Below are 13,590 nucleotides of genomic sequence, written 5' to 3'. Positions count from 1 at the left end.
TACTAAAATCAGAACATCTTATTGGATTGGACATTTAATGGACTTGAGTTGAAAAGATATATGAAAATATTACTAAGCCAGTGGTGTCCCGAAGCATGACACGATTGAAAATCAAAGTGTTGGAAAGGAGGATGTTGTTCTTGGTGTGGCTCTTCCCTTCCCCATGCTCTGTCTTGTCCCTGTAGGCCGCCAGCTTACCGGAGCCGAGAGGACCTCCACGGCCACCGCAGAGGAGACGGACATCGATGCGGTCGAGGTCCCACTCCCAGGGAACGACGCCCTGGAATTCAGCCGAGGCGTGACCGACCTTGATGCTGTAGGGAAGGAAGGAGGCGCCCACACAGACCCCAAGGTAGGCAGGGGGCAGCCCGGCCAGGTGATCTGCCCATCTGTGTGCATGTCACCTCCCAGAGCGGCCTGTGTCACGGCCTCAGCCCCCGGCGGTCACCTCTTGGCCTCTGCCAGGCCAGTGGTGCTCCAGAGCATGTGTTACTTCCTTCCAGACTGAATCTAGAGATTCAGTCCCAGTGAACTGATGCTAGACGCAGCTGGATGTCGGGATTTCACAGAGCTCATTCCTGACATGCATTACCCTCCAGGGTCCATCAGTCCACAGATCCCTTCTTCTCACTGGAAGCCCCAGCTTTAAGGTACCTCATCCGGGCACAATACCTGTGCATGTGGCTAACGGTTGCACAACACAGTGTGATCCCCTGGGGCTTAGCTGAAGGAGCAGGGTGAGTTTGGGCTGTCTCTGCCTGTGGCTAGGATCGTGTGCCTTTGATGCTCCTGGGGAGGCTGGAAATTGGCCCATTGGAGGTTGGAAGCTGCAAGAGCCCCTCAGGTATCCTCCATTTCAACCTCCTGTTTTTATGGATGAGATGACGGATGCCCTCAAGGGGTTTCTGATATGATCCAGGTGAAACTGAGAACTTCCAACCTGAAGACAAAACCAGCACCCCTGGCCCCTGCCCCCACACACGGCCCCTGCCCTGCACACACACACACACACAGCCGCCGACACACACTCACAGAAGGAAAATTCTGACAGATTGCCCTTGCCTTAGACTCCCTGCCAATTCCCTGTATCATGAGTGCCTCTCTTTACTCATCATGTAACAGCTTTTCCCAAGAAGAGGTCATTAGGCTAGTTCATCGGAAGGGGAAGCCTGTCCAGTTTGAAGGCGGTATTGTTCCGTCTTGTCTGCCCGCTATCTTCTGTGGTACCCAGTTTGTACCCTGCACGTGGCAGAAGCCCTCCGTCACCGGCGCTTCTTCTTGCATGCCTAATGGAGGGCCAGCGGCGGAGCTGCTGCAGTGGGGTTCTCTGGCTCCCAGAAGCCGTCCAGTGACTCTCCAGCCATCAGGAAGGAGATGGGAGGGAAGGGAATTGAAGCTGCGTTCCCCTTTTGGAGAGAGGATCTCCTGGCCCACATTCTGTGTGTGTCCAGACTTTCTTCTCTGGAGCTCCTGTTGTGAGGAGGCATTGCCGGGTTGGAGCACCGCCCTCATGGCCTCTTCCTCCAGGGGTCAGCTCAGGAGACCCTGCAGACCCGGGAGGAGAGCGCCCTGAGGTCACAGCAGAGTGAAGGTGGGTGCTGCCTCATAGCAGGGTGTAGGTAGCTATCTTTCCTAGAAACAGACCCAAGACCAGAACCTCAGGTAACTCAGCAATGTGGTAGAGTTGGAAGCCATGGGCGAGAAATGGAACAGGATCAGCCGCCTGGGCTCCCATCCTATCACATCAGGAACTCGGCTATACAAACGGGGTTTTCTGACTGTGGTCCCAGCACAGGCCGTCAGATCATCTCCTCTGGGGGTAGTGGAGGGGTCCTGTCCACATTTCCACTGAAGACGCAGCATTTCCAGCTCTTGGTTATAAGTGGGCTATTTCACCCCAGCCTCGTGTGAGACATACTGTGTATATTGAAGACAGTAAGTTGTCTAAAGGAGGCACATGCCCAGGCTCACACCCGGTCTTCTCCTCTCCTCCAGGCCTCGCCCCACCCCCAGGAGCCCATGCTGACAGCTTCGCCCAGGATGCTCCTTCCCTCCTCTTCCGCGAAGCCCCCGGGCCTGGGCGCGGGCACGCCGCTGTCCACTCACCACCAGATGCAGCTCCTCCAGCAGCTCCTCCAGCAGCAGCAACAGCAGACGCAAGTGGCTGTGGCCCAGGTTCTCCTCAGCCTCCTCCCTTCTTCGCAGGCTCCACTCTCATGGGCTTGACGCACCTCCCCTAGCAAGGGGCACAGGGCAGGTTTTAAAGCCTAGGGAGCTCTGAGGGATGGCTCATGCTGTTGGATCATTGCTTGTTGGGGAAGGGGGGCGGTGGGGAGAGGAGGAAGGGGGGATGCAGATGAAATGGGAAGAAACGTTTTGGTTTCCCATGTATCCCCCACTCTGAGTTGGGCTTGGCTGGCTTGGCTGGATGTTGTTGGGTCATGACTTGAACTTACTAAGGAACATAATTTCACCCTTCCTTTCCTGCCTTCTTTTCCTGGTGTGTGGGTGAGAAGGGATGCTTCTGGAGTCAGGACAGGTGTGAGGATAGGTGTGACTTTGCGATACCACTCTTAAAAGAATTAAAGTACGAATTTGTGCCAAATGCCCCTGCAGAATCTACCATCCTGCAAACCTTGTCCATGGACGTTTCCATGCCTCCTTTAGTGATCTACTCATTCCAGGCAGGATTTCTCTATTTAGGTAAAGATTTCTCCAGGCAGAACTTGATACCATACTGGCCTTGATTATAATGGGATTTAACTTCCAGGAACTTGTTGTCTTTCAGTTGCTAAGTCCTGTCCAACTCTTTGCAACCCCGTGGACTATAGCACGCCGGGCTCTTCTGTCCTCCACTCTCTCCCTGAATTTGCTGACATTCATGTCCATTGAGTCAGTGATGCTTTCTGACAGCTCATCCTCTGCTACCTTCTTCTCCTTCTCTTGTACATTTCCTTACAGGAACCTAGGTATTTGAGCCGTAATGGGAAGAACTGGCTTAGATTTCAGGAATCAAGCACTGTTTGAGCCCCGAGGACTCACTGGGCTGCTCTTGCTTTATTAAGGAGGGGCGAGCTGATTTCCTTGCTGCTTTTAGCAGGGATCCCTTCTGCTTGCTTTCTGTGAAGGGCATTGTCATCCACATCTTCCCTGGAACTTGTGAGTCTGAGCTGCATCTTCTCTCCGGGCAATCAGGGGATGGTGGACACATCATTGGTACCATTCGAAGGCTGACTCCTAAGGTAAGAGTCAGATAGGGTCAGGACCTAATGGGTAGATGAAAACAGTGAGGAGTGGGGACTTCAGGATTTGGAGAGTTGAGGAGAGATCTGGGAAGGCAACTCTTGGCATTGGCATTCTACATCTGCTCAGTCAGGCTGGCCTCTGGGGCCTTCTGCATTCTGGAATGAGAATAAGAAGACTTCTCTAGAGAACTGTTATTGATCCTTGTCATTTCTTCTCCTACCCTTCTCATGACCCCCGGTGGAGTGAATCACACGGGTAGAGCTGTCCTTCCCAACACAAACCCCTTGAGGAAGCATCTGGCAGTCTAACCAAAATGATGCAATGACTTGGGTCTTGAAAACACCTTCTTACAGCAGTCTCACACTGACCTGGGCCTGAGGCCCAGCCTCATGGGTGCCTTTTGTAACCGGGTTTCAAGAGAATAAAATCAGCGGGGCTCTGCTCCCAAGTGATTTGAGCCTTTTAAAAAATACTGACCATGAACCAAAAGGATATGTGCTGATACTGGCAGGATCTGCAGGTATTCCCAAAACAACAACAAAGAGGAGGGATGTCATTAATGGCTTCTGATACTTGGGAGAAAAAAATCACTGCCTTTTGTCAAATAATTGTAATCATCTCCTGAATTAATGATGTGGCGGGTGTGATGGCTGGCAGGAGCACAAAGCCGGAAAGCTCCAGCACAGGGCCATTTGGCAACCCACATCCATCCTCCAACCACGATACCTTTCTCTTTCAGCATATCCATTACCAAGTAATTAGTATTTATCTAAGAATGAGCTTGATGCATATTCATGATGAATATTATCAGAGAGGCATTTGAATTTGAAGTCACTGCTAAATATTGAAGAAAAACTATTTGAAAACGTATAATCTGCACAAGAAGAAGAGTGTTGTGGTAGTCGAAGGATGCACAGTCTGCAAAGCCACGGGACCTGTGCTTATCATAGGTCTCTCCCAGTCAGGATGAAACCCTCTGAGTGGTTCTCTGGCCCAGAATCAAGCATCTGTCTCAAGGAGACTTCGCTCTCCTGGCCCTGTTTTAACTGCCTGTGTTGTAGAAGACAGGGAAGCGAGGAGAGGGGAAGAGCGCGGTGCCTACAGTTCCCTTGATGAGCCTCTCTCAGTTCGGCCACTTCCACACTTGGAATCTGTTGATTATAGCTGGCAGTGCCCTGGTTGAATCTGTTGAGTCTGTGACATGACTCAAAGGCCACCGGAGCGCATCAGTATCTCCCATGGATAAAACGGCTTTGGGTAGGGCCATAGCCTTCGAAAGTGCTCGGGTCAGACAGTCCCTTGAGGTCCTCACAGAGCCACTTGACAGAAGTTGTCTTCCCCTCCCCACTGTCCTCACAGGCAGTCTGTTCAGTTTGCTTCTTCCTTTGCTGCCTGGGAATACAGCTAACATGTCACACCTCACAACTGGCTTTCAACTCCTCTTGTCCTCCAGACCGATTCAGTCCTAAACCAGCCTTCAGTTACAGGTTTCTCTGCACGTTCCTCTCACTCTCTTCGTAGCATTTGATTCAAGGGCTTTTTATTCGTACCCAAATCTTTGGGTGTAAACAATGATATAAGATATATATATATAGGTGGATTAATAAATAGGTCTTCTTAACATCTTTCCTGCTTTTAAAATATATCAAATCTGGCTTACTTGGTTTCTCTGCACAGTGTCCAGCATGAGGTCAGCTTTTACTTGTGCTGTCAGACGCTATTGCCATCAAATCGCAAGGTTTCTGCCTGTCTTTGTAAAACTGCCAGCAGTCCCCGAAATTCCAGTGGGTAGTCCTGTGACCTCAGCATTTCAGGTGGGAACACATTTTCCTTTGTTCTGGGAGTATCCTGTGTGACTCCTGAGAAGAGCTAAGGATAAAGACAGTTTCTTGCAAACAGATGTACTCTTGGGGTGCCTTGTTGCATGATTTATGCACCCGACCCATCTTGTTCTACTGTTATCATTGGGACCAGGCTTAGATCTCCTTCACAGTGTTCTGATTTGGTCTCAGACCTCAAGACCTCTCCCAGCCTCTCCCTAAATTGGTTCCCAGTTGGTCTAGAAAGGCCCTGCCTTGGCCTTCAAGGTACGTGGGCAAAGGTGTTGCTCAGCTGACTCTTAAGCATTTCTAGACTAGATCTCAGTGCATAAATGGTGAACCCCAAGCCCTTCGGACCACTTTCCTGACCCCAGCATGAGGCTTGCGTGGCTGCACTAGCTTCCTGCTTTTAGATGGACAAGAAGTTCAAGGGTGCGAATCAAAGTATAACCGAACCTTGAACCAAAGCTGGGTTGTAGCTGGCACCCGCATGGCCACGGGCTGGGTCCACGTAGCTCCAGAATTGATCCGGGCACTGTGGCTGACTGGCAGCAGTTAAATAGGCCAGGTCCGTTCACAGTTTGCCAACTCCTAGCCTGGCTCCTGGGGAAAACGTTGTCCTGCAGCTCAGTATTGCTATTGAAAGACTTCTCTACCTGCTGCCACTTGTTCTGAAACAAGCGATCGGTTACTTAATGCTTTGCAACTGTGTATGCCGTGGTTAGAGGAACAGCGCTGAAAACCCTCCGCAGCCCCCCCACCCCGGCCCTAGATGTAGCCTCTGTCCTCGTGGCTCCTCCAGTCCCCAGCACCCTGGGTGCGCTGCCCAGGCCCCTGCCTCGTGCATGCAGAGCCAGAGCCTCCTGCCTCCGCTTATGTGTCCAGTGTGTTGGGGGGCAAACTGCTCTGGTTCTCTCCACTGCCATTTCCATGTGCCTGCTGCTCCCTAACTTCAGCCTGGCCCTGCCCCCACTTCTCGCGGAGGAGCTGGAGTCCAGGCAAGTAGGCTGGAGGGCCAGTGGGCAGTGGTCTGGTGTTGCTGGGTGGGTTGTGGGCGGCTGTCTGAGTCTGGGGAAGGGGCGCAGAGCTGGACGGCACAGGCTTGAACTTACACTTGTACTGCTATGGCCAAAACGCAGAACTGGACACCGACTCCAGGCGTGGCCTTCCCCCCGATCTAGTCTGTGACCAGAATGCCTGTGTGCTAAGTCGTCTCAGTCTGGTCTGACTCTTTGCGACCCTGTGGACCGTAGCCCACCAGGCTCCTCTGTCCATGGGATTCTCCAGGCAAGAACACTGGAGTGGGTTGCCATGCCCTCCTCCAGGGGATCGATCCCTTGGCAGGCAGATTCTTTACCACTAGCGTCTCCTGGGAAGCCCAGAATAGTTATTGCCGAGGACCGCATGGCTCCAGAAAAGCAAAACTATCTGCTACCTTTTCAGAAATTAACATAGCCTGCCTTGGCAAAAGGTGTTTGATGTTTTAAAAGAAGAGCGTGCTGAATACAAATAAGTCCCATCTGCTAGGGAAGGGGAGGTGGTATCTACTCCTGTTGTGCACTGGGGGAAGCGAGCACACAGCTGTAGCTGACTGCCCAAGCCAAGGCTGAAGATAATGCTGCTTCACTTCAGTGCTTCGTGGCTAGACCCACATATGCGAAACACAAGGACTGTTCAATTGCCTCAAATTTAGAGGAAGTGCGGGCCGTTTTGTCCCAGCTTGGCCTGGGTCTCGTACTCCTGGGGTGCAGACTGCTGCAGTAGGAGGCCTGAGCCTTATACCTGCTGCCCATTTGGGCGGCTGCAGGAACAGAAGGGCTTCTTAGCGCTGGCTTCAGGCGGCAGCAGCAGCGTGTGCTTTCACATTCCCAGGGTTTGAAAACACCTGAAATGTTGTAAGTCTGCGTTTGCAAAGCTAAAGTTCTTATTTAGGCTGATACAAGGAACACTCAAACACAGCTTTGTCTCATAGTACTGAGTGCCTGTGGATATGAGATGAAAGATTTGATTCAAGGGTCGTCTTTTATGTACTAATGGCAACTCCCCTGCTAGAATGGTTATGTGCAAAAGAAACTTCCAGATTTTGGTGTTTTTTATTACCCCCCTGGCTTCTGCAGGAGGGAATTCCTCTTTTGTCCCCAGTCCTAATTCCCTGACTTCCCAGAGGAAATCTAGGCGTGTTCTTCATGGAGCCTTTAACCAATGGCCGCTGGTACTGACTATTCATTCCATTCACCTGATATGGACTCATAGACTGTTCAAGCCTCTGACCAACCCCCTCCATTGAAGAATGGAGAGAGTGAGGTGCAGATAGAAGGGTATTACCTACAGTTCAGTAGGGAGTAACCAACAGATTCCAGCAGTAAGCTTCTGGTCCAGTGCTCTCAAATGGCCTCTTCTGTGGGCAGGTTCAGACGTGGGCTTTGGGCACCTGAGTCTGCAGCCTTGGTGTGCAGGGCCCTCTGTAGATGTCAGTTGGTGGTAGGTGGGATTCTCCACTTTTTCTGTTTATGTGCACTGAAAGTTTTGCTCCACGTTTATGCCTTATATTTCTGTTTTGCTCTGAAGAAAATAGAAAATGGATAATTAGCAATTCTGTCTGCCCAGTACATTCCTTTCAGTGATGCTCTTAGTTGGAATAAATTACATTTACTGGCAGATGGAAGGTTGTGGTTTCCTCTGGGGGTACTGGTAGGGGTGAGGTTCCCACAGCAATTGTCCTGATTCTCAGAACCAGCAGGATTTGGGGTACTCTTTTGGTGAACTGTCTCCATGCCTCATTTTTGCAAGGAAGACAGGGGCTCAATAGCCATCTATCATCTGATACTAGATTAAAATATTATTGCCACTGCTTTCCCTGTTCTTGCCCCACTCTAGATCTCTCCTTAGCTTATTTGAGGCTGATATCTGGACTGAAAGATCAGTCTTGTCCTTAGCAGCGCCGGGTGAAGGACAGATTCACTTTAGATTCCTTAGGCATCCTCCCCCTGGGGAACGATAGGCCTAACCTCAGGAGCCGCTAATGGAAAGTGGCAACTAATCTCATTAGTGGCTCCACTTCGAAGCAGAGCCAACAACTGCAAGGTCAGGTCCTCAAATCTGGGCCGGGGTGAGGAGTTGGGGGAAGGAAGCAGCCACTGCATCCAAAAGTGTGATCTCTGAGGGCTGGCTGCCGGGAGGGCAGGCACTGCGCTAGCAGAACTCTGGGCCAAGCTCGGCCAGACCATGGGGTGAGCCTGACCTTTTACTCCCTGACAGAATGTGAATCTCTTTGGAGCAGATGGCTCTTCAGAAACCCAGAGCATTTGTTGTCTGAGTCGGAGAATCGACTCTCCCAGCTCCTTCCCTCTCTCTCCTCTGTTCCTGGCTCTACCTGTCCCACCCCGGTCCTCCGGACTCCGTGTCTTTATCCACACCATGTTTTTGGTTCAAGAAAACCCTCTTTCGTACAGGCTGCTTTGGTCTTAACCACCAAATTCACGAGCTCCCGTTATTCAGGGACCTTCAGAAACCTCCCAGAGGCCGTTTTATTATCCACTTCTTAGCACAGAAGTCACACATAGTTGTCATTGTTGTGTGACTTAGTGTTGTCAAGCCAGAGTCCTGAGCGAATCCCCACGTCTCCCCCCCCGGGTTGTGTCCCCACACCCAGACTGCATAGCGGGCGCAGAGAGGCCCCCCGGGCCCCGAGCACTCAGGGTGCTGTTGCCGGGTGCTCTACCGGGGGACGGTGAGAGGGCGAGGGTCCCCCTCTCCCCAGAGAGGGTGGCTCTGGAAGCCGTCACCGCAGGCTGACAGCCCCTGTCGGGGCTGCGGGACGAAGCCCTGGGGTTAGTCAGTCAGCAGCTGTTTGACCTCTGCCAGGTATGAGGCATGCTCCCAGAGGCCCCCAGAAATAAAAAGGGAACGGGAAGGTCAGGGGAGGAAGCTGACACCCACCACAGGCGTGGAGAAACAGCCTTCATTACAGTCGCCTCACTAGACAGGGCATGCGGCTGGCTTCCTGTTTCTCATGCTGTTTGGGTGTGAGGAAGGGGAGAAGGAGGATGGTTACAGGGGTCTGCTGTGACACTGTTCTTAGCTAGTGGGTCAGCATATCAGTTTTTTGGCTTTGTTTTTTAAAAGACAAGATGAGGAAAAGGTACCTGCCTCAGCACAGCGGTAGTGTGTTAGCTGTCAGAGCAGTTCTGACGGGGATGGGGCTAGGACACAACTCGTTCCTACCTCTTGCTTTCTGTGTGGGACTCTAAGTGGTACCTGAATGACACGTCACGGCCCCCACTCGGGATGCGGATCCAGTGGCCCAGCTTCTTTCAGTTCCTCCTCTGCATTACAAGCCCAGGTGCCCATTTTGCCAGGAAAGGGCTTCTCCGTCTTGAATTGAACCTGGAAGGCATGTCTGGCCCTGGCCCTCCACCAGTGACTCGTGTTTACATTCACATCCTTTTCTTCTCTCCGCCCTGTCTCCTCGCTGTCTTCTCTGCCTCCCCCCTCTCCGCAGGTTCACTTGCTGAAGGACCAGCTGGCTGCTGAGGCCGCAGCGCGGCTGGAGGCCCAGGCTCGTGTGCACCAGCTCCTGCTGCAGAACAAGGACATGCTCCAACACATCTCTCTGCTGGTCAAGCAGGTGCAGGAGTTGGAGCTGAAGTTGTCAGGACAGAATGCCAGTAAGCGAAGGCCCTGCCTGGCCTCACCTCCCTGTGGAGGCTCTGGAACCATTTTCTCTTCCCTAAAGCTTGTGGTGGTACTCTGTTGGACCCCTGGCCTGCCCTGGTATCCGAGCAGAAAATATAAGCAGCTCTGTCTATTCCACCCACACACTTAATGGAATTATAAAGTGGCAGGGCCGGAGAGGGTCCTGGCTGCTGCTAGCCCAGTGCCCAGATTTGACCTTGAAAGTGCCCAGGGGTCACCGGCACACGTTCACCCAGCCTCTCCTTGACGGGCCCGCAGGCTCTGCATATCCTGAGGCCGCCTAGTTCCTTCTCAGAGGGCTTTTCCAATCAAATACACTGAGCATCTATTGTGAGTCATGCTCTCTGAGAGCTCTGCAGGAGACGTCAAACTGTCCAGTAGTTCACTCCCCCTGCATAACGCAGTAGCACCGAAAAGGCTGGTAGCAGTCCGCTTCTCTGTGGGTAAAGCAGAGGAGACCCTGTGGCCAGCACACTCTGCTGGCTAGTGGCAGAGGTTGCTTGGCTCCCAGCCTGAGATGGCTGCCTCTACTCCCAGCGGATGTCAGGCTGCCCTGGGAAGTGCTGGAAGAGTGTGTCTCTATGACATGCTGAACGTGTCCGTAGGCCGTCTGCTGCTCTAAGTGCGCACTGACTGTGGACCAGTATCGACTGACCATATACACGACCTCATTTAATCCCTACCATGGCAGATGATTCTGTGCCCATTTTATAGATGGAGAAGCAGGCTCAGAGATTAAATAACTAGCTCCAGGTTTCATGACTAGCATAGTGTGGAGGCAAGGTTCAAACTCGGGTCTGATCATAAAACAAATGCTTTCTGAATTATACCAGTAGTTCTCCCAAACTACCCTGTGAGCTTCTTAAAAAATGGATACTCCCAGATCCAACCCAAAAGATTCTGCATTGGTAGGTCTCAGGCAGAGCTCAGAACTCTGTTTTTAAAGTGGCCCAAAGGTATGGATAGGGAACAACTGTACTTTGCCACTCTGAAAGGGCCTCTGGATTTTTCTTTATCAAAGCCCTGTTGTATTAATGCCAGTTTACAAGTTTGCACTAAACATTTCTACATACTTTTAACATAGCTCTTCAATTTGTACCTTTTCCCTACCACGTTCCCCATTCAAAGCATCCGCTGGTGTTGCCGGCCCATCGCGGTCATGGCCCCGCCTTTGCCTCCTCCACCGGCTCCTCCCCCTAGCCTGGCATGTCCATTCTGAGTCAAGTGGAAGGAAGAACTGAAAAGCCCACCCTTTCCCACCTCCTCCACGTTGGCCAGGGGTCTGGGTGGGCCAAGCGTGGCTTTCAAACCACCGCCTTGCTAATGCCACCCCTCCTCCCGTTGTCTCCTCCCGTTGTCTCCTCCTCCAGTGGGCTCGCAGGACAGCTTGCTGGAGATCACCTTCCGCTCTGGAGCCCTGCCCGTGCTCTGCGACCCCACGACCCCGAAGCCGGAGGACCTACACTCGCCGCCCCTGGGCGCGGGCTTGGCCGACTTCGCCCACCCAGCGGGCAGCCCCTTAGGTAGGCGCGACTGCTTGGTGAAGCTGGAGTGCTTCCGCTTTCTCCCACCCGAGGACACCCCGCCCCCTGCTCAGGGCCAGCCGCTCCTCGGCAGCCTGGAGCTCATCAAGTTCCGAGAGTCGGGCATCGCCTCGGAGTACGAGTCCAACACGGACGAGAGCGAGGAGCGGGACTCGTGGTCCCAGGAGGAGCTGCCACGCCTGCTGAACGTCCTGCAGAGGCAGGAGCTGGGCGACAGCCTGGATGATGAAATCGCCGTATAGGTGCCCAGGGGCGAGGAGGCGGAGGCCGAGGTGTGGAGGGCCGAGTCTGGCTGCTGCCTGGGTAGGGCTGCCAGCTGGTGGGCAGATGGGCACTGCTGAGGATGTCCAGGGGTCTGGAAGCATTTACAGTTTCAGAAAAGCTTTAGGATTTTGCTTTGGAGGGTCAAGTGGGCAAAAGATTGGATTGCCAAAAGTGAATCAACTCCTCCCTCCTACTTGTGACTGCTGGGGGTGGAGGGGACTTTCAGAGCCCATGGCTTTGGGAGAGGGTCCCTCTTGACCACCAGGCTGCTGAAGGACCTGCTCCCACCTGCTGAATCATCAGGCTGCCCTGTCTGTCGTGTAAGGCCCTTATATCCCCCTTGCTCTCCCTACTTCTGTGGTCCCGACTATGAAGGGAAGCCATCCGTACCTTCTCAGGTACTTTGCGTTTAGATGCCAGGATGATACCAGTTGCCTAACTCTCCCCGACCTTCCTGGGAGGAATAACTTCTCTAAGCCTTTGCAGAGACTGTAGAGGTTAAACGCTCCAGGCTAGAGGACAGGATAGTCCTTTCAGTGTGAGTGTGGATTGGAATGTGTCACATTGAGGGGATAAGCTTTCAGATGAATTGGATCCAAGTGCTTTCTCTGGGCGGCATCCGGTGTTGATGCAGAAGGAGATGGGACTTCACTACCGTTCAGGCCCTGCATGGAAGCCAGTGGGGAGGACAGCCTCTCTACTGCCCCAGATCACCGAGGTTTGATTCCTCGTGTGGATGCCCCGCCCACCTCCTGCCTCCAAGTCCAGCTCATCCCTAAGGAGGCTGGAAAACTGCCCTCCCTCTCCTGTGTCCTGCCTCAAGGGCTGTGCCTACTGAAGCTGTTGTAGCACTCTGCCTCTATAAAAGCCTCAGAGCCCCCAGCCTTACCTCTCAACCTGTCCCCTCCACTGGGTGGAAGTGTGCAGTTTTTACTGCAAAAAAAAAAAAAAAGAAAACAGGAACACAGGCTGGTAGCTGAGACTGCTCAAGTCCACTCTTCAGAATCACTGCCACTTAAGTCAGGGACCAGAGCCACTTTGCCCTTGACCGGTCTCCCTGTGGATGCGTGCCTTGAGCACACCTGTGAAAAGTGCCATGTGCAGTTCTCTCTTACCATCTAGGCCTGGAGATTACCGCTTGATACACTGGGCTGATTGGGGCACTGAGGGAAAGCTTACTTGTCTTTGCTCCCAGTAAGACTGTGAGTGGCTGGTAACAGATTTAAAGGTGCCTGGAGAGAGAGCTGAGATTTGCTAGTGCTGTGTAAGTTTGGGGAAACATCTTTATCTTGAACAGCAAATTACAGACCCAGACTGTATCACACTATGGGGTTGGCTAAAACGTTCATTCAGGTTTTTCCATAGCATCCTATGGGAAAACTCAAACAAACTTTATGGCAAACCCAATATTTGCAGATCAATTGGTAATGATGTGGTGGTTTCAAAATCAAGTTCTTTAAGCCTAACTTGGCTTTATAAAATACAGAAATGAAAGTGCAGATCTGCTGATAGCTACAGTTGGATTTCCTCTAGACCAGAAAGTCCAAGTCAAAGGAAATAAATGCAGCTTTATGTTAGCCTTCCTTGGCGCATGAAGGTATCAGTGAAATGAGATGGGTGCATGTGTGTGCATGTGTGTACACGTGTGCTTGCTTTGACATGCACGTGAGGGAAGGTGTATATGTGTGTGGGCTTGTGAGAAGTGACTAAAGAGAATGGGAATCTCCAGAGTGTTGGAATCAACAGTAGACTTGTGTTCTTTTCCTAATATGCATTTAGTTGGAGAGGGGGTAGCTCTGTTTTGTTATACTTTCTAGTTAATCATTGGATGTAGGTCTAGAGACAGAAAGGAAGGAAGGACCATGAAATCAAAGGAGAGAGGTCAGGAGTCCAGTTTGGCTGAGCCTCTCTAGCTTACAAAATCCTAACCCAGGCTTCCTTGAGTGTGGGACCTCTTTGCTCATTAGAAGTTGGGGTGTTCAGGGGAGGGGAAGGTCTGGCTTCTTCAGGCCCACTGCCTG

The 13,590-nt window shown here is 52.2% G+C and overlaps 1 protein-coding gene across 3 annotated transcripts in view; it reads left to right on the top strand.

Annotated features, from left to right (window-relative positions):
- LOC136176466 (carboxyl-terminal PDZ ligand of neuronal nitric oxide synthase protein-like) overlaps positions 1 to 13,590 on the top strand; it is a 341,331-nt gene that overhangs the window by 311,459 nt on the left and 16,282 nt on the right. For all 3 annotated transcript variants that reach the window (XM_065946705.1, XM_065946696.1, XM_065946715.1), the window contains 4 exons: positions 186 to 352; positions 1,996 to 2,175; positions 9,568 to 9,733; positions 11,132 to 11,284. In XM_065946705.1, the coding sequence (XP_065802777.1) occupies positions 186 to 352; positions 1,996 to 2,175; positions 9,568 to 9,733; positions 11,132 to 11,284 (666 nt within the window). The remainder of the gene's footprint in view (positions 1 to 185; positions 353 to 1,995; positions 2,176 to 9,567; positions 9,734 to 11,131; positions 11,285 to 13,590) is intronic.

Source organism: Muntiacus reevesi, chromosome 1, assembly GCF_963930625.1.
Source record: "Muntiacus reevesi chromosome 1, mMunRee1.1, whole genome shotgun sequence".
In the NCBI taxonomy this organism is placed as follows: domain Eukaryota; kingdom Metazoa; phylum Chordata; class Mammalia; order Artiodactyla; family Cervidae; genus Muntiacus; species Muntiacus reevesi.
The sequence above is the reverse complement of the archived record's forward strand: the minus strand, read 5'-3'. Positions and strand labels throughout refer to the sequence as shown.